The sequence below is a fragment of the Myotis myotis genome, unplaced genomic scaffold (genome assembly GCF_014108235.1).
Source record: "Myotis myotis isolate mMyoMyo1 unplaced genomic scaffold, mMyoMyo1.p scaffold_m19_p_7, whole genome shotgun sequence".
Lineage (NCBI taxonomy): Eukaryota > Metazoa > Chordata > Mammalia > Chiroptera > Vespertilionidae > Myotis > Myotis myotis.
In genome coordinates, this window is record NW_023416379.1 from 10837947 (window position 1) to 10863888 (window position 25942).

The 25942-nt window shown below is 40.0% G+C and overlaps 2 protein-coding genes across 4 annotated transcripts in view; one reads left to right on the plus strand and one right to left on the minus strand.

The window, feature by feature from the left end:
* Positions 1–25942, plus strand: part of NT5DC1 (5'-nucleotidase domain containing 1) — a 106541-nt gene that overhangs the window by 9096 nt on the left and 71503 nt on the right. For both annotated transcript variants that reach the window (XM_036316502.1, XM_036316503.1), the window contains exons 4-6: positions 1607–1713; positions 5455–5534; positions 8193–8277. In XM_036316502.1, the coding sequence (XP_036172395.1) occupies positions 1607–1713; positions 5455–5534; positions 8193–8277 (272 nt within the window). The remainder of the gene's footprint in view (positions 1–1606; positions 1714–5454; positions 5535–8192; positions 8278–25942) is intronic.
* COL10A1 (collagen type X alpha 1 chain) overlaps positions 9448–25942 on the minus strand; it is a 35092-nt gene continuing 18597 nt past the window's right edge. Inside the window, exons 1-3 of one of the 2 annotated variants that reach the window (XM_036316501.1) lie at positions 15892–15947; positions 15204–15372; positions 9448–12341 (exon numbers count right to left, since the gene is read on the minus strand). In XM_036316501.1, the coding sequence (XP_036172394.1) occupies positions 10453–12341; positions 15204–15357 (2043 nt within the window). In that variant the 5' untranslated portion in view covers positions 15358–15372; positions 15892–15947 and the 3' untranslated portion in view covers positions 9448–10452. Of the gene's footprint in view, positions 12342–15203; positions 15373–15891; positions 15948–25942 lie in introns of those variants that run through there. The other variant, XM_036316500.1, reaches the window with a different exon arrangement.

Consider the following 25942-nt stretch of genomic DNA (forward strand, 5'->3'; position numbering starts at 1 on the left):
ATTTGAGCAGTTACTATGACATGCACTGACCACCAGGGGGCAGATGCTCTGACCGGTAGATTAGCTTGCTGCTGAGGTCTGGCCAATCAGGACTGGGTGAGATGGGCTGGACACGACCTGGAGCCCTCCTGCGGTCCCTCCCTGGTTCTGATTATGCACCAGTGGGGTCCCTCGCCTGGCCTGTGCCCTCTTGCAATCCGTGCACTGGGCCTCTAGTTTATACTAAGAGTCCAAGGAGAGGGTGCTCAGAGCAGGTTACTTCTTATACATACTCTCCCTTTTGATATATCATATTTTTTTGCACATTACAAATTCTTGCTCTCCCCCAACTTTCCCTTAAGGTGCCTCTAGCTACAGCTGTTGGCGTGGCCCCACTTCTGATTATTTTGTTATTCATTTGCATGTTTTTCCTTGGGCAACAGAGATAGAGTGTATGTATGCATGTGTCTATATCTATATTTACATACATACACACAGTGTAGCTTTGACTTTGACCTTTAACTTTGCTATCATTTTAGCACAATGTACTTGTCTATCTCAAATCCTGGAGTTAAAGAACGGAAAGCATCCATAGTTTTGCTTCTTTCTTTCATTGTTATGTCAGTTCATCTCCCCTCGCCACACCCCTTCTGCAAGTCTGACCCTCTCCATTCAAGTTCTAACTACCCTGCAACTTCTCCTGAACTGAGCTTATCTCCGTCATGCCTGCTTCCATTGAATATAGGAGCTTCCTTGTCTATTCATAGTTCCCACTCAGGATTCTCCCATCGCTACTTACCACTTTCTAAAACATTAACCTCCTTACAAAAAGGAACCTATTTGTGATTTTTCCTCCGTTTCTTTTTTCCTTAATTTTGCTTTGCTGTCATAACCCCAAGCAAAGAAAAAAATGATACTCTCTAGCATTATCATGTCTCATAATAAACTACATAAAATACCAGCTGTTTCTCTATAGGCTAAGAGGCTTTCCTCTGGACCAACTGATGCAAGGGCAATATTGTGAGCACAGGAAATAGCTACATCCTGTCTTGCTGGTCCAAGTTTTGTCACATTTTTCTCACTGCCACCCATTGTATTTTTAGCTACGTTATGTCCTTGAATGGGCAGGATGCTCGCTCATCTTCACAGTCTCCTGTGCCCACCAGCTGGCCACCCCAGGTGCCAGGCTCCTCCCCCCTCTCCTGTGGACCTGGTGCAGCTCACACGCTAACTCTCCTACCTGCTGCTTTTTCTCTCCTGCTCCCTGACCCAGCCCACACAGTTGTTTTTTAATTGTTCCAGTTAGGTTCATCTTCACAGTTACATGACCGTTTCTTAGGAAAGGGTCGTGTCATATTCCTTCCAGAGAGATTATAGGTTATAGTTTCTATGTTATAGGTCCACATTGTGAGCTGCTACTGGTCACTTGCTCGTTGGTGGATGAATGAAGAGCTAGAGCTGTCAAGAGAAATGCCTTACAGATTCCTAAATGGGGAAGTCATCCAATTGAAAACAGAAACAAATAAAACTTTTGTTAATTTTAGAAGGGATCCACAATAGCAAGGCTGGAGGGAGGGGTGTTCAAGGGAGCCATTGACGAGCAGTGTCCCTCATCTCCCCCAACCAGGGCTAGCCACGGCACCAGGATGCTGGCCCCCGAGGAGCTGGCCAAGGAGTACGGCGGGAGGGAGTGGAAGTACTTCATGTCTGACACTGGGATGGCTTTCCGATCAGGTATGTCTCGCGTGGACAGCACTGTCATCCCCTCTCCTTTTCTTCTGGACCCTGAACCTGCTACACGAGGACATGAAGAAGGCCTTTCTCGTGTCCTGCTGGGCATGACGTACAAGGAAGCAACTGCGGTTTTATAGAAATAGGATGTATTTTTCTTCCACATCTGTCTGATTTCTCTTTAGCAGTTGCTTCTATGTTAATTAAGGTTTTGTTGATACTCCTTTTCTAGCACTTGTTCTAGAGGAAAAAGAATAGCACTTAGGAGTAATGCATCCCTTAGCAACCTGTATTTTTATCAGTTTGTTATGGGCTCAATCCTTACTTTTATTTCTCCATTCTCACTTCTTTCTCTTTCCTAAAATTTTCCTTCAGTTTTTTAAAAAAATATATCAGCGAGAAAGGGAGAAGGTGAGAGAGATAGAAACATCAATGATGAGAGAGAATCGTTGATCAGCTGCCTCCTGCATGCCCCTCACTGAGGATCGAGCCTGCAACCCCAGGCATGTGCCCTAACCAGGAATCGAACCATGATTTGGTTCATAGGTTGACGCTCAACCACTGAGCCATGCTAGCCGGGCTAGAATTTTCCTTCTTACTGCCAGTTCTAGTATCTTTTCCCTTCATCTTTTCTTTTTCTTTATTTTAAATGATTGTATGCATTTTTTCCCAGTCTTTAAAGAGCTTCACCATGGGTACACATGAAAAGATTTTTCAGAAATTTTTTACAGACATAGGTGTGCATAAAGTAAAACATTGTTATAACCAGACCTTACTAAAAGTCATGATTACTGGTTTTTCATTTTTCCTAAATTTTTTTTTCCATTTTCTCCTACACTATTTTGAAATGCATCTGTTCTCCTTTAGAAAATGTAATAACCTGGAAATAGTTAGTCCTTATCTTGATTGTATTTCCTTTCTTTGTTACATTTGCAGTCTTTTGAGAGCTTTGTTTTTGTGGAGAGATGAAAATTGCAGGAAATATGAGTATTCTTGATAAAGTAAGTTGATAGGCAATGCCGAGACTTCCCATTGGGGTTAGACATAGAATGCTTTCGCACATGTCAGCTCAGAATAACTAGCGGAAGTTAAATGGGCAGATAGCCTTTTAGCCAAGGGGGGATGGAGAATTGTTGTCTCTCCAGGTACAGGTGGTGGTAAATAACCCAGAGAAGCGAGGCACACAGCTAAGTTCTGACATCCATTCAGTAACGGGGAGTGTTTTAAAGAATAAAGTATTTCCCAGCTGTCAAAGGACGTTCGCCCACTCTGAGCCAGCTGTGTACTCACCGATCCGCCCGTTCTCCAGGGGGAACCAGCAGCTTCTTCTGGTGCTGAATTTGCCCAGGAGCCGCTGAGGATGGCCTGGAAGGTTATCTGCTCTTCATTGGGTTGGTTAGGGAACTGTTTTCACTCCAGGTGCCTGGTGGTCAGGCGGTGACATAACAGAGGCCTGTTGTTTCTACAAAATACTAAGAAGCTAATGCTTTTAAGAAACAATACTAACCCAGCCGGTTTGGCCCAGTGGATAGAGCGTTGGCCCGCGGACTGAAGGGTCCCGGGTTCAATTCCAGTCAAGGGCATGTGCCTTGGTTGCAGGCTTGATCCTGGCCCTGGTCAGGTGCATTCGTGAGGCAACCAATTGATGTTTCTCTCTGTGTCTCTCCCCCTCCCTTCCACTCTCTTTAGAAATCAATGGAAAAATATACACTTATTTTTTTAGTGTAGAGATATATAAAAGAAGAAAAATGGCCTGTGGTTCTACAAACCAGTTAAACTTTATTTACATTAAAAACAACAACAACAATGTGATCATATGCTTAAGAGATTTAAAAAGTATAGAAAGGAATAAAATGAAGAGAAATTATGTCCAACCCCTGCCCCTCAAAATTCCCCTTTCCCAAAGCTTATTTTTTTTTTATTGATTTTTTACAGAGAGGAAGGGAGAGAGACAGAGAGTCAGAAACATCGATGAGAGAGAAACATCGATCAGCCGCCTCCTGCACATCCCCTACCAGGGATGTGCCCGCAACCCAGGTACATGCCCTTGACCGGAATCAAACCTGGGACCCTTCAGTCCGCAGGCCGACGCTCTATCCACTGAGCCAAACCGGTTTCGGCCCAAAGCTTATTTTTTTAAAATTATACCACAGGGATCATACATTTTCTGTACTTTGCTCTTTGTAGCTTACATCTTAGCGATCCTGTCACATCAGCACACACACGGATGTACCTCATTCTTTTAAATGCTGGCATCCAGTGCCTGAATCACGATTTATTTTATCAGTCCCCTGATGGGGGACATTGACGTGTCTGATGTTCAGCCATTACAGACAAGCCTGCAGTCACATTTTCATACGTGTACAGTTTTCAGTTTCGTAAGTACATCCAGGGTGAACTCCTAGAAGTACAGATGCTCTAAGGATATGCAGGTTTAAAATGTTGATTAATATGGCCCAATAGCATCTTTCTTTACATGCCCTTTCTTTGTATATTGAGTCCATTTATCTCCGAGTTAAATAGAGAGTTGTGAAGTGCTTTCCCTACCGGTATATTTAGGGCATTTCAAGCACTAATGTCTTCTTATAATCCCTTTTCAGGATGTTGACTTGGCATAAGGATGGTTTTCCTTACCAACCGATTACCAGAGAGCAAGTTCTTTTGAGCTTTTCTCCCACAGACGGGTAGATTATGCGGAAACAGCTTGGTGTAGTGGCAATCACCAGGAACTTGGAGCCAGGCCTGGATCATATTGACTGTTACTTGCTGGATAAAGAGATCTGGTCAATTCCTAAGCCACTGTTAACATCACTTTCCTCATTTTTAAATGGAGATTTCACTCATCTGCGGAAGTGAGACTTAGGCTAACATAAATTGTTCTCTTCCCCTCCGTGGTTTCACTCATGCGCCTGTGTTCCATGATCACTAAGAGTGTGTAGTTTGCAAAGAGAATAGTATTGGCAGTGGATTCTTGGGGAAAGGTATTTCTGTGTACAGAGCTTAATGGTTAAGGGACTTGGTCTTGATTCAGAGGCTTGCTTTATTGAGCTCACCAATCACTTCATTTCCAGTGAGCCGTCTGTTCTGTAAGCAGGTGGAGGGGTGACGCCTTCATACAGTACAGTCTCAGGGCTTTGGTGCTGGGAGAAGCATTGACAGCAGCCTGGCCCAGTTAATAGGTCAAGGCTGACTAAGCCTCACTATGCACACAGGCCAGCCCATGGTTGACAGTTGAGTGACATCAGCCCCTGGCTTTGTGGGTGGAAGTCAGTGAGCCCTTCTCATTAAACTCCTGAGTTGTTTATTAGACTCCAAACAAGACACATCAATATTCAACTCTTAAACTGAATTTCATCTCTTAATGCCCACCACGGGAGAGGAAGGGGATGGAAAAAAGGAGTATACACCTGGCAATGATGCTCTAAGGATACACAGGTTTATGGTGCTTAGGACAGCTAGCCATCAGGATCAGCAGCTCACTCTGGTGCCACGGGCAAGAAATAAGATAATGTACAGGGTAAGGAACTTTGCCCACTGTCTGGTTGGGGGAGCCCCGGAGTATGGTGTGGTACAGAATAGCAGAGCGGGGGCAGAAATGTATGTGGGATATCATCTTCCTTTTCCTCTAGATTTCTGGCAAAGCTCTTCCTAACCTTTCTTAAGAATAAAAAAATAGTCTGAGATGTTCCCTCTAATAATTTCAGCATGAATTTGTTCCCAGTTTAAAATTTTGTTCTTTTTCAGGAAAGTATTATTTTTATGATAACTACTTTGACCTGCCAGGAGCTCTTCTGTGTGCCAGAGTGGTGGACTCTTTAACAAAGGTGAAAACTTTTTTTTTTTTTTATGTTTTAGAAAACTGTGATGTACATATAAATCAGTATATGTCTTTTGAGTGGAGATTTTACTCAATTTCCTCTTTGTGGTTTCAGAGGAGACTGAGGAAGAAACACAGAGAATTTGGCCAAAATGTTTTTGGAAAATTAAATAAGCAGTGACCATTTTCCCCCCAGGGAGGATAAACCTGTTCTCCAGCAGGGGGTGCAAAAGTCTAGGGAAAAATACAGAACTTGGCATCTGCATACATTCTTACTGGGCAGGTTATGGTGGTTGACATGCCCCACGCATATAATTTTTTAGTAAAAGGTTTATCTTGGCCTTAAGCAAGCCCTGTCTATTGTTTCTGTGCATCTAGGTTAATACACCTTTGAAGTAAACTGTAGCCAACCTTAAGAGAGCACATAACCTTGTTAACTACCCTGCAATCCAGTCCCCACCTTGCTTTCTCCCAACGCCATGTAATCTTCCTTGTTTCCTCATTAATTTCAAATGCATTAAAGACGTTGCAAAACTCTATTCTCCAGAGCACTGGAGATCTTGTTCCCCCATATGTCATCAATTTGGCTCGAACTCTCATAAAAAATTTCTACAGGTTTAAACATTCTTGCATAGACATCTTCAAGTCTACAGTGTGGCTTTAACTCTGCATTTTCTACTGATTGTTCCCATGTGCCAGCAAAAAAAAAAAAGAAATGGTGCCTATTCCTTGCCTCAGTTTTCTGTGGCTCAGGTCACACACACCCAGTTTAGATTTCGTATTTTGAGGGGTGGACCAGAAACAATGTGCATCGACTGTTTGCTTCTTCAGATAATATAGTCTGGTTTTGGAATAGAAGCTCACTGCTTTTAAATGAAACAAAAGAATAGAATAGGAGTGTTTTATTTTGCTTTCAACTTGTAGAATCGACAAGGGAAATAACACAAAAAGAAAATATGCAAAATTATTGATTAATGTCAGTTCAGTAAATGCTTACTTGTTTTTTTAAAGCAATAAAAAAAAAGAACTTGCATCTGGAAAAATATTTTCTTCGTTTTACTACCAATAAAAAAATAAAGGTAATTAAGAAAATTCGACATGTCCTTAAGCATTCTAAATAATGTAAAATGAGAGAAAATGAGATGAAATTTTAAAATGAATCATTTTGAGCATAGTTTAATGCATATACACTTTTTTGTACTGTGTATCAAAATTAAATAGATTTCTAGTTATATCAGTTTTTTGTTTTTTTAAAAAAATTTTTAAAAATATATTTTATTGATTTTTTTCCAATATGTTTTATTGATATTTTTACAGAGAGGAAGGGAGAGGGATAGAGAGTTAGAAACATTGATGAGAGAGAAACATCGATCAGCTGCCTCCTGCACACCCCCCACTGGGGATATGCCCGCAACCCAGGTACATGCCCTTGACCGGACTCAAACCCGGGACCTTTCAGTCCACAGGCCGACGCTCTATCCACTGAGCCAAACCGGTTTCGGCATAGTTATATCAGTTTATACTTAGAATTTAAGACCTATGAACATAAACTGGCTTTATGTCAGAATCGCTTTCCTTTTTGCATACGTTATCTTTTAAAATCACAGTGATCATGTTTATTTTAGAACACAGGTAATGGTTTATTTTTTACTCATAATTACCGTCATGTGTTTGTGACAGTTTCTGTAGAGCATTAGTTCTGGTGTGTTTGTAGAAATTGTTATTGAGAGGAAATAGAGACAGTTTCTCGTTTCATAGTGACTACAAGCAAATGTATCAGTCTTTAAATGTTTTGGAGTTTTTATAATAGATACAAATATCTAGTAGTTGGTCTTCGTTTAGATGGAAACACTGCTTAATATTTCCAAGGGAGCAAAAGGTTGTAGGGTTGTGTGTTTCAATGTAATGTTTACTTGCTTTCTGGTTTAAAAAAGTCTTAATAAAAATGATTTACGTCCCTGACTGGTTTGGCTCAGTGGATAGAGCATTGGCCTGCGGACTCAAGGGTCCCAGGTTTGATTCTGGTCAAGGGCATATATACCTTGGTTGCGGGCACATCCCCAGTGGGGAGTGTGCAGGAGTCAGCTGATCGATGTTTCTCTCTCATCGATGTTTCTAACTCTCTATCCCTCTCCCTTCCTCTCTGTGAAAGATCAATAAAATACATTTTTTTAAAAATGATTTACTTTCTGGACTTGGAATCTCCTTCATGCCTCCTATAGAGACTTGCTGCTCTTTTATATTGAAATTCAGGTACATGTGCACTGAATTCTAAAGTAACCAGCTTTATGGTTTCAGGCTTCGTAGCCCCATTGATGCCATTGTACACAGAGTAACACATTCTGATGTCTCAGAAGCTATAAATTTATCCCCCTGTTTAAAATATCCTGTAATTTTCATGCTTTCTAATGAGTGGAAATTTTTATTTGATTTCGGTTATATGAGTTATATTAATATAATTGTGTGTGTGTATACACATCTTTGTAGCAATAATTTTCATGGATGATTTTTAAGAATGAGAAGTTTATTAACCCAGTATGTTTTCTGAAAATAAGTCCCTATTTTCGAATACAGTAATATTGTAATTGTTTGCCAAGTATTTTCTATTATGCGTAAAAAAGAATTATTGGATATGTTACATTTGGATTTTTTTTTTTTTTTTTAGAAGAACAATGGTCAGAAAACATTTGATTTTTGGAAGGATATAGTTGCTGGTATTCAACACAATTATAAGATGTCAGCTTTTAGGGGTGAGTAATGTGAATACTTTCTAATAGATGCTAAATGCTATGTGTTTAGTGAATTACTTAGACATTACCTAATCTGCTGCGTTCTTTAATTGGGACTTAATTTGATCCTAAATATCACTATAAAGTTTGTACCATTTAAGAGGTCGTTTTGTTTATATCTGTCTCATGGCCCTAATAGCCAACATTTTGAGTTGTGCCGTCTTTTGCATACCTGTCAATGGGGTCGTTTGGTCCATTCTCCAGAACTGAAGTTCTGGTGTTGCCCTTTCCTGATTTGGGAATGAGGGCTGGTGACACCTGTAACCTGTTACAGTTTGGAAAAAGTGAAAATGCCATTGTTTTTGCTTAAAAAACAGGACTAGCTGACCCAGAATGAGGGCAGAGATATCACCAACCCGAGCCCAGGGTTTCATGGTTCTGTTCACAGGTTTGCTTGAGATACACACGTTACTGCTAAGGAATAGAGATGCCTTTATAGTATGTGACCCTGGTGACCTCAACCAGACTGTCCTGATTCAGCCAGTGGGTGGCTGATAGATGCGCAAGAGCAGTACTTTTTGAGCTTAGAAAAATGTTGCCCCCCTTTTTATTTATTTTTTGGCAGAGAAAGGCAGGGGGAAGAGGGGGAGGGGAGGGAGAGATTGAGAGAGACTGAGATTTGGTTGCCACCTTTTGGTGTATGGGAGGATGCTCCAACCAACTGAGCCAAAACAGTCAGGAAAAATATTGCCTTTTGATTGACATAAACATTTCTTGCCTTTTAATGTAATTTAAGCCATCAAAATAATCCTAAATATTATGACTAAAAACACATCAAGGCAACAAATTATAATTGCAGAATATTTGTTCAAATTACATATTTCTCTGCCATCTCTTTCTTTCCCTCCCAGAAGAAAATCGCTGATCGGGGGTGATTACCTCACCTTTCTCTCCCAGCCACCCGTCCTTCACTGGCTTGTGGGTCACGTGTGGTGCTGAGGGGGTCACAGGTACACTCAGTGCCCGGGTGTGTGGGAATGCCCATCTCCAGTGGAGAGGCGTATCCTTGACAACTGTAAAGCCACCCACCACTTCATTGTTTTACTTTTTATTAGCTTTGTAAAATGAAGAGCCTTAAAAGAATGGTTGAGAATTGCAAATTGCTATTGGCAAATAAATTCCGCACAGAAATCTATGGATGTTATTTTATTGCATTGTAAATAAGGAGTAGGTAAAACATTTCGTGCTTTCGTAAGTGAGGTACAGCTTATGACTTTTAAACAGCAATATAAAAATACAGTACGGAGCATAAATAAATAATGTCTTCATTTCTAGGCAGATTTTGAAACCTTTGACATTAGTTATAATTTCACTGGAATGGGAGGCACAAGGTACATACTGTAAACCCACAAAATCATCTGATATAAAACTCAGTAAAGGAATTAAATCAAATTAATTATACTTGTGTTAAATAAATACATTAGATCAGACACCAACTTCCAAGTTGTGAAGGGTATATAGAAAGCTTTTCTGCAATCACAGAAAAGTTTGTAAAGGTTCATAACTAAAGCACCTTGCATTTCTGGTTAATTTTAACATTATATTTTGTGTGTTTTTTATGAGAGCCATAAAAAAATCTATATGCACCTCTGTATATGAATAGATTTTTTCACAAGGGGCCATTTAAGCCTTTGAGTAATGCACCATCAGAAAGATCCTATGATATATAATGTCTTCTAAATTTGAATATTCAAGTATTTAAGTCCTATACAGATATACCTCTTGAATGTTTCCTAGAAGTTCTGTTAACTGTTAGAAAACAGGCTTATTTTAAAAGGAAATGCTGACATTCTGAAATCAAATTTAACGTAATGTAGCATCACAGATCAGGGTTTTGTGATCATTTTGTATTTTGGCTTAGCAGGACTTTTATGGTGAGATTTTTTAAGTACTGAAGGACTTCACAGAAAACTTGAAATGTCTTAGGACTGCTGACTAGGAATTTGACAGGGTCTTCTCCTATTGGTTACCATTGCTGCTCGCTTTTCAGAGGGAAAACTTGTTGGTCTGAAAGCTCAAATCTGTATTGAAATGAGTGCTATCTTTTTCAGCCTACGTCCATACGCATTTTGTGGGGCGGGCGACGTTGGGGAATGCCTTTTCAAGCAGATTTATATTAGCTTGGTGCGCATATGCTCACATCGGGGCCACTAAGAATCCTGAGAAAGATGAATGGACGTACTCAGAGGAGTACAGGCCATTGGACTCGGCGTTGGGCAGTTGGAGCCACACCTGGTCATTTTCTGCGAGGTCGATGATGGCACTGCCCGAAGCCTGATCCAGGTAGCCCTTGGTGTATTCATCATACGTGTACATGACGGGGGTGCCGTTCTTATACAGGCCTACCCACACATGGGTCCCTTTCACATGCACATGATAGGAGAAATAGTAGATTCCCGGAATCTTGCAGGTGAAGATTCCAGTTCTCGGGTCATAATGCTGTTGCTTGTTATACAAAATCTTATCAAATGGGATGGGAGCACCTATTGCTGGGTAAGCTTTGGAGAGAATAACGGTGAAAGCAGACACGGGCATTCCTGTCACACCCTGGTTGGCACTAACGAGGGGCATCCCGGAAAGACTGGGCCTTTGGCCCGCCTTTGTAAAGCTTTCAGGAGCGACTGCCTGCCCTGGGGGCCCTGGAGGACCGGGGGGCCCTGGAAGGCCAGGCTCCCCGGCGTGGCCTCTCGGACCTGGAGGCCCGGGTGGCCCTGTGGGTCCATTGAGGCCCTTAGTTGCTATGCCAGCTGGGCCAGGAAGACCTGGAGTCCCTGGGTCCCCTTTAGATCCAGGGAATCCTGGAATGCCGGGGGGCCCAATGGGGCCTCTGGTGCCTGGTATTCCAGGAGCACCTCTGGGACCTGCCTCACCATTGTGTCCAGGCATTCCCTTCGCTCCTGCGGGGCCTGCAGGGCCTGGGAGACCAGGAGGTCCTTCTACTCCAGGGTCACCTTTGGGTCCTGGAAGCCCTGGGTGGCCCTTGGGACCATCGAGACCGGGTTCTCCTGCGTACCCTGGTTTCCCATCTAAGCCAGAGGAACCCCTTTCTCCCTTAGCCCCAGGGCGTCCTGCAGGCCCAGGTGGCCCTGCCTCACCTTTAGGGCCTGGCATTCCATGGTGGCCCGGGATGCCCTTTGGTCCTTGGGGTCCCACATTTCCAGGGGGTCCAGCCAGACCTGGCTCCCCAGGACGGCCTGCCGGGCCTTGCTCCCCTTTGGCACCCGGGCCCCCTGGAAGACCGGGAGGTCCTCTTTGTCCCTGAAGACCTGGCAAGCCTGGTTTCCCAAAACCAGGAGGCCCTGGGGGCCCCGCGATTCCCGGAGCCCCGGGGTGACCTTTGGTTCCTGGGACCCCTGGCTGGCCTGGGGCTCCGGCGGCTCCTGGCTTTCCAATGCCTTCTGGTCCTCGTTCCCCAGGAGGACCTTGGGGGCCTGGTAGGCCAATCGGTCCCCTTTCTCCTGGAAAGCCCCGATCACCCTTGATGCCTGGCTGCCCTGGGAACCCATTTTCACCCTTTTTTCCCACTCCGGGAGGGCCAGGCGGTCCCATGGGCCCCTGAGGACCGGGAAGGCCCCTCTCACCTGGACGGCCTGGCGCACCGTATCTGGTGTCTCCTTTCTGTCCATTCACACCAGGGACTCCCGGTGCACCCTTTTCTCCAGGAAGGCCTCTGGGTCCCGGGGCTCCTGGCGATCCCTGTTGTCCAGGTTTTCCTGGCACAGAAATTCCAGCCGGGCCGGGAATTCCAGGTGGTCCTGGTGGGCCCCGTGGTCCTGGTAAACCAGCTGGTCCAACATCTCCTTTTGGTCCATAAGGTCCTCTCTCCCCTGGTTTTCCTGGCAGTCCCGGTGTGCCTGGCTTTCCCGTGCCTGATGGTCCCGGGGGTCCTGGCAACCCTGGCTCTCCTTGGGGTCCAGGACTTCCATAGCCTGGTTTTCCTGGTGGCCCAGAGGGGCCTGGGTGCCCTCGAGGTCCAGCGGGGCCTGGTGGACCGGGAGTACCTTGCTGTCCTCTTACTGGTATACCTAAAAGACATGCCCAAAAACACACCCAGAGAGGGACATCGTTAGTAACATTAAGGATAATCATTGCTTCTGGAGATGTGAATCAGGACAGAGCATTGCAGCGTCAATCAGTCCTTTTTGACTGATCGGTCTTACATGGTTTTAGACAGTGCATTTTGTGTGGTTTTTAAAAACACTGCCGGAGAAGATGGTTTTACAAGACTACGGCTACCGTAATGCTTTCATTATAACCTAATGACCCATGAAAATAAGCTGGGGTTGAAGAATCCATCTACTAGTATAATAAGAGTGCAGTGGAAGCAAATTTATTACATTTATTTTGGGGAAATCATCTTCCTAGGAAGAAAAACAGTATCTTACAGAAAAGGAAGAAAAAGACAAGTGCAAGATAAATGGGAAAATATTTAAGAACAATAACATTTTCACAAAAGCTATTCTGTAAGACGTAAATAAGAAATGCCCTTAATTCTAATTTACATCAGCCATGGCCCTGCTAAACACGGGGTTTAGATTTAAGTTGCATTTTTATTTTTAACCTCAGCACATACTGTGCACTCCTACAGTCTTCGTTATTGACTTAAAATTGAAACAAAGAATTAGACCTAAAGGGAGAGGTACATTAAGTAGTGTTAAAATGCTTATCTAGTTTTCCTTGATAAATGCACATAAATATTCTTGATGGCATAGTGCTATGGGTTCATTTGAGCTAACTACTTCTCATAGTAGAATATATTTAAACTAAAAAATCACTTAGTTAGCCGGTTTGGCTCAGCAGATAGTGCCTTGGCCTGCAGACTGAAGGATCCTGGGTTCGAATCTGGTTAAGGGCACATGGCCGGGTTGTGGGCTTGATCCCCAGTAGGGGGCGTGCAGGAAGCAGCCAATCAATGATTCTCTCATCATTGATGTTTCACTCTCTCTTCCTCTTCCTTCCTCTCTGAAATCAATAAAAATATTTTTAAAAAATCACTTATTCATTACTTTTTATATGAAAAGTGCAATTGAGCCACAAGTGTGGGAGGAGCAGAGGGTGCCTCCTATGAGAGCTGCTGTAAGTATGGTAGGAGATGTCCAAGGGCTATTTTAGTCACTCAGAGGTGGGATATAACAGCATTGCTGGCTCTGGGATATACCATTAGGGAAGTATTAGCATGTCAAAGATCTTTAGGCTGTAATCATCACAAGCAGCTGCAGAAAATACTCATTCTTTCTCAGAAAACTTCTTTAACAGCTAATAAAGATGGTAATAAAATTACATATTATTTTTAAATACCTAGCTGCATAATTTGCATTAAAATAATTTTCTGTTTAATAGAGTTTCAGAAACATAATTTAGTGTGTTTTGGCTGAGCTCTCTTTTAGCCTGTGCTGAACAGATGTGCATGCTGTGTTTCTGTTATCAGCTTCATGTTTTACTTGTAGATTTGTGGGCTTTTGTCTTCATTCAGTGTACAATGCCTGCCAGTGGGTGATAATATGCTGAGTTCCTACGTTATATAATCAAGTAGAAGTTAAGGTGGATTTAATAGTTAAAATACAGCTCAACTTTTTATGTGTAAATAAGATACATATTTTTACTCTGCAAAAATTAGCCAAGATTATACAGTAAATTAAGATGGGGAGATAGAAATATTTTTAACCTTCTAAAAATGGTGCATTTTATTTTTAATTTAAAACCATTTCTTATGATCTTGGTAAACTACAAAAAGGCTGAATTTGTGATCATAAAGAGTATAACCTTGGGCTGCTTGTCATAGCATTTCAAAATGCCATTTATTGCTTCAAGAAGCAGGTTTCCTTATCTTTTCTTCTTTCTTTCCTAACATATCTTTCTCTTATTTCATTTGCAGTTTGAGACATTCAAGAGTATCTGTTGTACATCTGTGCATTTATTTATTTATTTTTTAAATATATTTTATTGATTTTTTACAGAGAGGAAGGGAGAGAGATAGAGAGTTAGAAACATCGATGAGAGAGAATCATCGATCAGCTGCCTCCTGCACATCTCCCACTGGGGATATGCCCGCAACCCAGGTACATGCCCTTGACCGGAATCGAACCTGGGACCTCTCAGTCCGCAGGCCGATGCTCTATCCACTGAGCCAAACCGGTTTGGCTGTGCATTTATTTTTAAACATTAAGCTACCTTTTATGAAATATTTTACATTTCAGCTTTCTTCTTTAATAGACAATCCTACATGTTTAACTTGCTCAAAATTGTTGTCTCCAAAGGCATTTGTTAAGGAATGGCAAATATCCTTAGCTTTCTTTATGGGATAAAATATATAACTATAATGAGAAAATACTATGGAAAGAAATTTGAATCCTCCAGTCAGTTCAGATTATTCAGTTTAATTCAGTAGATGCTTTACAGGCAGCATGTGTCAGATGTTAGTAAATGGAATTAGTGAATATGAACCCTAATCATTGCTCTTTGAGGATCTATTAGCACTTTATTAAACATTTTCTCAGTACTCTTACAGGAGCCAAGAAAGCTGAACAGATATATAGACCTCCTACTCTTTTTTTGTGCACTTGTCAATCATTTTATTTAAACCATTTTCAATGTGAGTAATTTTGATTGGATTAGTATTTCTAGATTATGATAGTTGTTTATGCAAAAGCATCTTTTAAAGGAAAAATTTTCCATACATTAAAAAGTTCAGGTATATCTTTCTGTTATACTTATTGTGCAAAGAATATTAATGTTCTTGAATAGACCTACTTTTTCCAAAAATCATTTTGGGCTAGTTCCAGATTTTGAAAATAATTTAACACCAGAGTTAGTAGCATTTTGTTAAAGAGATCATTAGATTGTAGAAACCAACTAGTTAATCAAGCAACATAAACAGTTCAGCTTACCTTTACTCTTGATGGCATAAGGAATGAAGAACTGTGTCTTGGTGTTGGATGCTGGGCCTTTTATGCCTGTAGGTGTTTGGTATCTCTCAGCATAAAACACTCCATGAACCAAATTCAAGGACATTAGCAGCAAAAGGGCTATTGGTGGCAGCATGTTCTCAGATGGATTCTGAAAAACAGAAAATAATGATTTCGTTCCACTCTGTTTATTGACCCATTTTATTTTTCTAATGTTGTACAAATGGATTCCTTATAGAGATACCTATTTTTTTAATTTTACTGTATATATTTTGAGTATATTTAATAATTAATGAGTTATAATTTCTTAGTTAAATGAATATATGTTTTGGGAAACCAATAATCAAGTAAAAATGAAGTAAAAAAAAAGAAACAGAAACTATAATTGAATGTCTGTATTAAATAATTCAGGATCTTTGACCTAGACAAAAACATCCAATAGTTTAAAAATACACTGAAATTCAGATTAGGGCATTAGTTTTTGCAAATCCTGTTTTACTAGGACTGTCTTTTGTAGAGACTGAAGCAAATTAAATTTTCTGAGTGCATTTTAGTGGAAAGCCATTTTTTAAAATCACAAAATCCAAGTAGTTAATTCATTAATCCAAGTAGTTATTTCCAAGCAAGCTGACACGGAAGTCCACCTGTGAGCATTGAGCCATATTCTTACCTGAGTGAGTGCTGGGAGTTCCCGGAATGGTTTCTTGGTCACTGTCTGAGCCCTCCTGTTCCCAGGTGAGCAATGCAGAAGATGCTCCCTCCAGAGCTGTCCTGCTGTATTTATACTGGTTTCCCTTCTACTACATGAGGTCACCCTGAGCTTAAGCTCCTCCCCCAGTGGAAGTAATTATGGTGGAAAGTTCTATTGGGCAGACATACAAGATCAGGTTGGACTGTCTTTCTCCTTGTTTTCTTATTGAAAAATAAAGTCTTTGTCTTAAATATATATTAATAGTTGTAACCGTACACCATCTTTTTCTGTAATTTTATTTTAGAAGTTATTACTCAGATGTTTAGGTTTGTTCATGATGGGATGATACTGCCCTCGTTATATTTTTGAAAACCACATTCTTGTGTTATTTGGTTGAAAATGTTTGGTAGTATATAAAGGGGAGAAGTCTTTTTTGGAGGGGAGTGTGGATTTAAACAGCATCTAAATTCTTCAATTATTACATAAAGCCATCAATGTGTCCATTAATGTTCTTAAGTTTTTATGAAAATAGCTTACCCCAATTCTGACTTATTTTTAGCCTTGGAGTAACATAGTGGTGAAAATGTAGGTAGGCTGTTTTGTATTTTAGGATTTTAGTGTAACTCCTCAGAAGTTATTAAGAGAAATTTTAAATATGATAGCAAATGAATATTTCAAGTTTTACATGTTAACTATTTTAAATTTTTCAGACAGAGCAAGATATCCATGAATTTGATGGTAGAGTTAGCAATATAATTATCCTGAAGGTTTTAGTTTATTCACAGCACTATGTTCAGTATATGACTTCAGGTTTTATTGCTTACTTTTGGATTTTACTTTAGAGTTGCAGTAGAGATTACAAAAAAACCTTAACTTGATAATGTCATATTATGTCTATTTAAATGATGTTGCTCTGTTCACTTTAAAAGAAAATATATTCTTTAAACTTTGCTTCCAGCATTTTAAAAATATTGGAATTTCCATCAGGAATCTTGAATCAGCCCAATTAGAAAACATTTTCTCCTAAAGATAACACTAAATGTTATCATTGTAATTTTCAGTGTAGTTAGTATTCTCTTCAACAATTAGGAGACTCTTAAAATAGGTTTGAGGAATCCTGAAGAAACTAATAAAGATAGAAAGTTGAAAGACTAATTTTTCTATCTTATTTAATTGCATGATTTTGGAGCTAACAGGTGAAGGTGAAATAGACGAAAGGAGTATTTCATACATAGGCGTAGATACATCTTTTTAAAAATCTCTTTAGAAGTAGAGTGATATGGATTCAGGATTGTCCAGCAATGGAAATAATTGAATGTCTGGCCAGTGAACAGAATAAAAGTTTGTTCTTTGTCCTTTCCTTTCCTTTCCTCCTCCCCTGCATACAATTTTCTGTCTTTTAAACAAAGCCTGATTAGCACCTTGTAAATGGTAACTCATCTGACTGCCTCCCTTCCTCCTAACTCTCACTTTTAAACCTTTTACTGGTTACCATATTTTTAAAAAATCTACATTATCCTATACTAGAGGCCCAGTCCACGAAATTCGTGCACTTGGGGGTGGGGTGTCCCTCAGCCCGGCCTGTGCCCTCGTGCAGTCTGGGAGCCCTCGGGGGATATCCAACTGATAGCTGTTGGACATCCTTACTTAGCACTGCCGTGGAGGAGAGAAAGGCTCCCGCCACCTCCACTGCGCTTACCAGCTGTGAGCCTGGCTTCTGGCTGAATGGTGGTCAGTGCATATCATAGCGACTGGTCATTCTGCCATTCGGTTGATTTGCATATTAGCCTTTTATTATATAGGATGTTTGTATAATACTCATTGATACACATGAAATGTGACTTTATATCAGTTCAGATTAACAGAAGAATTGAAAAGTTTTTTTTAAAATCTTTCATCATTTGGAAATTTTCTATGGAGTAACTTTTGTAATGATTACATGTACTGCACTATGTCTGTAAGGGACCACAAAAGGTAAGTGAGAGAAAGTGACCGCCTTCTATCTGCTTATGGTTCATTTGGACAAGATTTTGAAAAAGTCATTAGGGTAACATTGTGGATGCTCTTGAATGCCAGGCTGAAGAATTTGTTTGAAAGGAGTTATTGGAAGTACAGTTCTAGTATTTTTGTGTGTACATATGGTTTTACACACACTTATTTGCTTATGATTGAGATTGGTACCCTTTAGATGCCATTCATGCGAAAGTTGAGATTTATTCGCAGCTCTCCATACCTAGCATTGTGCACCTGCATAGACTCTGTTCATCTGTGGCCACTGTACCTACTTTTAGAGCTTTTCACCTTAACCTCTTGTAGGTGCTTGTTCATCGACACAATGAAAGGGTTGGACTAGGTTTTTAAGCTCCACCCAGCTTTAAAATTAGAATATTAGAATTCAAGGTATTAATTCTCTTTCCCGTAATCAGACAGTGGGCTTGGCTGCATGAAGTACTTGTGGGAGACAAAATCCATACCAGGTGGTCATACACCTTCTTGTGGGATATGTAAATATATGTGGGTATTTGTCATTCTGTATTCCCCTTTAGCTTTGGGAAATGTGGTGTCTTTATTGAACAAGCCTGCGACGTTCAACCCTTTTTGCAAATAGTGTATTAATTTCAGCACAGGGAATCGGACTACTGTTTGCTTTGTTAGTCACATAAGAAGCAATGTCTTATCCAAACAGATTGTAGAATCAGAATATTTGCTAGCCACACCCCACCCAATTGTGTATTTAAAACTATTTTTATTCTGGGAGTTTACTTGTAGTTGTTTGAAGTGACTGGTCTGTGGCTTTATGACAAAAAGCCATTCCACTTAAAACAGAGAGCCTACTCTTTAAACTTGGTAACCTAAGTGATTTAAAAAAAATTTTTAATTCCTCACCCAAGGATATGTTTTTTGATTTTTAGAAAGAGAGGAATCGAGAGAGAGAAAAAAAATTCGATCACTTGCCTCCCATACATGCCCCTATCAGGGACAGAGCCTGCAACCTTTTGATGTATGTGACAGAGCTTCAACCAACTGACTCACCCGGCCAGGTGATTATCAAATATAATGTTTTTTGCCCATCAATCATTTAGCTCCATTAAGTTTGCCTATTTATTTTCATTTCCCAGGGTCACTCATTAATTCACCAAATACTACTTGAGTACCACTTAGTGTCAGGTATGGAGATAAAAACTAGATGAATAATGAACAGCCCTTAATAGTGTTTAAACAGTGGTTCTCAATCTTTTCACCACTCGTACAGTCCTGAGGAATATGACAGAATTCTCTCAGTCTTTGCAGTTTATTAAGACAGTGGTGGTTCAGAGACTATATTTTGCAAAACTCCCTAGGTGATCATCCTGGATTTCTAATTTCTCATGTCTTAGTCTTATGTCACTGTTCTAGGACCCGCTTGTTAGAATTAGCTACATAATTCTGTTGTTTTTGTTCGTACGGTTTCTAACTTTATTATAGAAATTTTGTCTTATATAGAGGTAGAGAGAATAATTACAGTGCATGCCTGTGCACTCCCACCATAGCCAATTTCAAGCTACCAAGGTCAGGGTAACTGGCTCCCAAAACACCTGCACGTTGGCCAGGGAACAGTACAAGCCAGCTCCAGCCTACGTTGCATATTTCCCAAGTCAGATTTATCAAACAGGGAGCATGCAGAGGCGTCTGGCTCCTGTTACTGCCCTATTCACCCTGTATTTCACCTCCTTCTCTAAGTAACATTTAAAAAAAATTTTTAAAGCTTATCATATTATTTAAAAAATAAATATCTATTTAAAATATAATTCATCCATATCCCCTCTCAATTTCTCAGGTAAATGTCATATTATACATGTAGAGTTTTGCTTCTCTTTATGTAACTTTATCTTGGAGATCATTATGTACAGATGGTCCACACTCCTTTTTACAGCTGCATAGTACTCCGTTTATGAGTGTATCATGTTTTTTTTCAGCCTTTTCCCTGTTGATGGTCATCTGTGTTGTTTCCTCTCTTTTGCTAATACAAACATAACTAAAGTGAATAATTTTGTGTGTACATATATTTTTTTGTCTGAATGTCTTTGGGAAAGATTCTTACAACTGGGATTCATGAGTTAAAGATAAATGTATATGTAATTTTGTTATATATCATTCAGTTGTCCTCCATAGGTGGTGTATTATTTTGCATTTCCACCAGTGTGACAGCACCTGTTCACCCACAGCCTCCCCAGTAGGATATGTTGTTAGATTTTTGCGGTAAAAATTGGGATCTGCCGAAACCGGTTTGGCTCAGTGGATGGAGCGTCGGCCTGCGGACTGAAAGGTCCTAGGTTCGATTCCGGTCAAGGGCATGTACCTGGGTTGCGGGCACATCCCCAGTAGGAGATGTGCAGGAGGTGGCTGATCGATGTTTCTCTCTCATCGATGTTTCTAACTCTCTATCTCTCTCCCTTCCTCTCTGTAAAAAATCAATAAAATATATTTAAAAAAAAAATTGGGATCTTAGTCTAGTTGTAATTTTGATGACCATCCACAGGGAAAAGGCTAAAAAAAGCATGCATGGTACACATATTCTTCTTGCTAAACACGTGGTAGAGCATCTTTTCATAGAGATCGGACCGTATTTCTAGCCCGCTTTTCCTAAGTGTTCTATATCTTAGAAATATGAACCTCTTTTCTGTGATTATGGTTTACACATATTTTTTTTTTCCAGTTGGTCATTTGTCTTTTTAGTTTGCTTATAAGGATTTTTTTTAAGTGTAACATTTTCCAGTAAGATACATAACTTTTGATTCAGAATATGATTGTTTTCTTATAGACTTGGAGCTGTCAGATACATTAAAGGTCATTTAAGTCATCATTTCATTCTTCAGATGAGGAAACCAGTTTCTCTGTTAGGAATGTCTCATTCCCTAATATTTAATCAAGTTAAATTCTGAAGGGAAGGGCTGTTGGTGAGAGAGCCCACTGAGGGAAAACACCACCGACGAAGTGAACGTGTTCATCTCCTTACCCCAGCAGGATACTGATTTTCCTGTTCCTCTGGTCCTTCAGTCTTTCAGCCGTGGAAATGGGCACAGTGCCCAGGAGTTTAATTAGGGCACTTGGAGACCCACAGCTTCCACTACCTAGCGATACCTCATGCCTCCTGAAAAAGAACATTCGTGGGTGCTATTACAGAGCCCAGAAGCTAAAAATGATCTATTTGTGTAAATAGTCTAATGTGGTTTAGTGGTAAGATACCTGCTGGGGGTTTGAAAGGAGAAATTCATGCAAAAAACAGGTGTTTATGAAAACCTCTGACATTTCAGGCAAGGTCAAGAAAAACTGAGAGTCATTGAAGAAGTTTGAACAAGGGCTTTATGTTCTATTTTCTATTATACAGAAACTGCTACGTGACTTAAAGAATTCATGGTTTTGTGCCCCAGGTGCTTAATGACATCATTGTCTGTCCATAGTAACTTGCCCAGTTAAAGATACAGAGCTGCTTAGCACTTTGGCCTAAAATCGTCAAGGATCTTGGCCCCCCAACAGGTTCTAGGCCATTTAGAGACATTCCTACTCTGTTTACAAATTTGGTCTTCACGCTCGGTCTCTGCTAAATGGGAAGGAGAATTAAAGTGTTAATTGGGGAGTCACAGGGTGACATTTTATTTGAATCTCTTGCTCCCTGTTTGATGCCATGCTTCAGAACAGCGCCACGGGTGCCACCGACCTGTGAGGTGCAAAGTACCTAGTGGGTGCAAAGCACAGTTCTTGCAGGTGGCAACACAGGTCACCAAGTAACTCCCTTTCAGGACTGATGCCTGTGCAGCTGTGAACTTGCTCATATTGACAATTAAGTCATCCCTGAGTTTTCAGTTTAAGTAATGCTCAGTCATAGTCTACTTAGCCTTTGATCCCCTAAATGGGGAAACCTTAATGTGATATTCTCAACTTTGTAGAATTTTATGGTTTTTTAAAAAAGATAGCAAACTTTTTATGTATTGATTTATAATTTGATCTCTCTTATATCCTAGGTAACCTTTGACCTACTTCTTCCAATACTAATATTTCTTTAGATTTAATATGTTGAAAATAACTCAACTTTGAGCTAAAGATTCACCTAATTCCTATTTTTAGTTTACTCCTGCCTTTCAAATAGAAAAATCGTTTTTGAATTGTCACATACAACATAAAGAACTCAAATATTGCCCTGGCCAGTGTGGCTTGATTGATTGGAGCATCGTCCCCTATGCTGAAAGGTTTGGGGTTCGATTCCCAGTCAGGGCACATGCCTAGGTTGCAGGTTTGATCTGGAGTTGGAGCATGTATGGAAGGCGGCCATTCGAAGTTCTTTTTCGCATTGATGTCTTCCTCCCACCTCTTTTCTCCCCCCCCCCCCCCCCCCGCCTTCCCCTTTCTCAAAAATCAATAAGCATATCCCTCTGGTGAGTTCATAGCAGTTTCATTGTCTTTAGTATTTAGACTACATTTCTGAGTGGAGCTGATGGAGTGGTATTAGAATCTATACTTGATTTTGCAAAGAGCTGCACTAATTTACATTAATAAGATGCATTTAGAATTTCATTTCTGGATCTTCATATTTATATAGTATTTTATTTTTAGCATGAGTTAAAAATGATTACAACTATGATGTTCAAAGAATTAGAATATTTAGATATTTCCCATTTTTGTCTCTAGTACTGATTTTGGGCTTTTTTCATTAAGCTTGATTTCTCGCATTGGTAAATGTTAGTTTATAACTGCTTTTTAATTTCATCGAGGTGAGGGCCATTCGTATAAAAGTGTTCTGTCTTTGTAAGGCGGTTGAGTCTTCTGTGGGTCATTTCTTCAGTAGCATTCTGTGATAATCACTCTAATTCGATCTAATTTAACGTCTTCAAATTGGACTTGCATTCATTGAACATCTTCTATGTCAGGGACTTTGCTTTTCTCATTTGATCCACAAGAAGCTTTTGTGATAGATATTATCACTCTTCTTTGTATGTAAGGGAACTGACATAAGCCCAGGAGGTTAAGGAATTGCATCGGTTCAATAAGCCAGCAGTTGGCCGAGCGGAGAGTTTGAAAGTCAGATTTAAAGATCCAATGGCATTTTCCACAAGAGCACACTGTCTGGTATTTTAAACATTCCTCTTTTGTTTAATTTCCTCCAATTGTTACTTAAATCAATCAATTTGTGTTCCATCCCTTATAAACTGTGGCTGAAATGCTAACGTACACCTTTGCTCTTCTGGCCACCTCATGCCTAGTTCCCTTTTCTGCCTTGCATCATTGCTTTTCAAGAACGAGGGCCCCTTTTTCAATAATTACAGTTGGAAATACTTTGATAAAATATAGTATATATAATTGTTTTATATGAAAAGCAAAGAATATGAATACAGTGAACATACATGTATCTGCTACCCAGATTAAGAAACCTAATTACCCCTACTTTTTGAAGCCCCTATGTGTACTTCCCTGGCTGCATAGACACTTACCTGTGTCCCTGGATAGATAACTCTGATGAATTTTGCCTATTATTCCCTCTGTCTTCATAGATAGGATACCCTCCAAAACATGCACATATATATTCCATAATAACTTTCTGTTGCATGTTTTAAAATTTTTACTTGAATTATATTTTGTGTGTTTCTGTAACTTGCTTTTTTGATTGCAACATTATTTTTGAGGTTTACCCATATCAATCTGTGTGGTTGTTTATTCATTTTTTAAAATACCTTTTGATTGATTTTTTTTAGATTGCGAGGAAGGAAGGGAGAAGGAGAGAGAGAGAAACATCAATGTGAGAGAGAAACATTGATAAGCCGCTTCCCGCACACATGTCCACAGGGGGTTGAGTTCACACCCTGGGCACGCGCGACCCTTCAGTGCACAGGACAGTGCTCAGCCAGCTGAGCCACACCAGCCAGGGCTGTTGTTTATCACAGCAGGGCTATATAGTTTTCAGTGGTAGGAACATGTCAGAATTTGTTTATCTGCTGATGGATATCTAGCTTAGTTTTATTTGTTTGCTATTAAAAATTATGCTGCTTTAAACATTTTTATACATGTTTCCAGACTGCCTGCAAAATCGTTTTTCTAGGGAGTATACCAAGGAGTAGAATATTAAGTATACATATTTTTGTTTTACTGGCTAATGCCAAATTGTTTGCTAAAGTCATTTTATGTTTCACAGCAGGGCATAAGAGTTACAACCACTTGATATCATCTAGATTTTAAGGTTTGCCAGTCAGTAGTTGTAAAATGTTGCCTCATTAAATTTTTATTTGTATATTTCTGATTTAATGAGGGTGAGCATATTTTCATGTTTATTGGTGATTTGCGCTTATTCTTCTTTCGAAAGCCTGTGCATTTTTGTATTCAAATACCTGTTTTGTATCTTTATGCATTGTTTCTTGGGTTGTCTTTTTGTTGTTATTGTTGATTTTTTTAATATTCCCTACATCTTTTGCATATTGATTTTCATATGTTTTGAAGATATATGGTGTCTTAAACATTGTATGTTGCTATCATCCAGCCAAGAAAGACTCTATTTTTTAAAATAACTGATTGAAACCCATTAAGTTACTTATGTTATTTTTTTCCCCAACTTTCAGTGGGACTCCAAACCATTGTATATTCAAAAAAAGGCCTGGCATTTCTCTGAACGATGGTGCAGAATGTTTTACCAAATTTTTCTTTTTTATTTTCCTTTCTCTAATAAAGATAGATGATCGTTCTTTTTATAGAATTGGCAATTCTGAGTTTACTTGCAAAGGTTTGACATCTATCATTAATGTAAGTTTGTAGTCAGCATTTGAATTCAAGTAAAATGTATTTTCTTCTCATGTAGTAATAACTAGTACCACATTCTCTTTATTGGAGTTTCCATCAGGAGACTGTTTCTAGGTGAGGATTATGATCAGCATGTCATTACTGAAAAACCTTGGACAGGGTCCTGATTGTTTTAGTAAGTGATTTTCTGAGAAAAATACTGTCAATGTGAGATAGAAAATACATAGGAATTCCCCTGTTCAGGAAAATTTTGAAGTTACTTGGATATAAACCCCCCCAAAAGATTTTTATTTCATAGCTGATTTGTAATGCATGATACAAATGAGTTTGATGACAGGATATTATTCTTATTACTTTTATATTTGTAAAATATTTGTGGGGGCTAAATGGGTACCCTTTCTAAAATATGAAATAGTACAGTTCACATGTTATTTTTCAGAATTTATGGGACCAATTTTAGTAATTTGATTTTTAAAGACAAGAATACCACAAAATGTTTTATTATACATCATTTTTGCTTTTTATTTATTTTTTAAAGTTTTTTATTGATTTTTTTCTTTTTATTTTAGAGAGAGAGGAAAGGAGAAATACCAATGTGAGGGTGAAACATTGATCTCCTGCTGCATGTCCTCTACTGGGGATCGAGCCCACAACTCAGGCACGTGCCCTGACTGGGACTTGAACTGGTGACCTTCTGATGCACAGGGAGATACCCAACCAACTGAGCACCTGGCCAAGGCCATTTTTGCTTTTTGCAAAACCTTTTTTTAAAAGTTGTTACCTGCACAAATTCTTAGGAAAACAGTAGTAGAGGTTGCATTAAATTAAAAAAGCTTATTTTTAATTGCCGGGGTCCAACCCCAGCAGGTCCAGGGGTCCCCAAAGGTGTGGATGGAGTCGGCGAAGAAGGAATGACACAGAGACAGCGTTCAGTTGATCAGCAGCCTAGCCAGGATCTCTAGCCAGGATCTCCAGCCAAGTTCTGGTCTGGATCTCCAGCGAAGTTCTGCTTTGGATCTCCAGCCAGGTTCTGTGTCCATGTTGTCTTGCTAGGTTCTCCAGCCAGGTTCTCCAGGTTCTCCAGCCAGGTTCAGTAGCCAAGTTCCCTCGCTAGGTTCTCCAGCCAGGTTCTGTCCAGGTTCTCCAGCCAGGTTCAGTCACCAGGTTCTAGTCAGGTTCTCTTGCCAATTTCTGTAGTCAGGTTCAGTCCAGGATCTTTTGCCATGTTCTCTCGCTAGGTTCTGTCTCTAGGTTCTGAGGCCAGTTT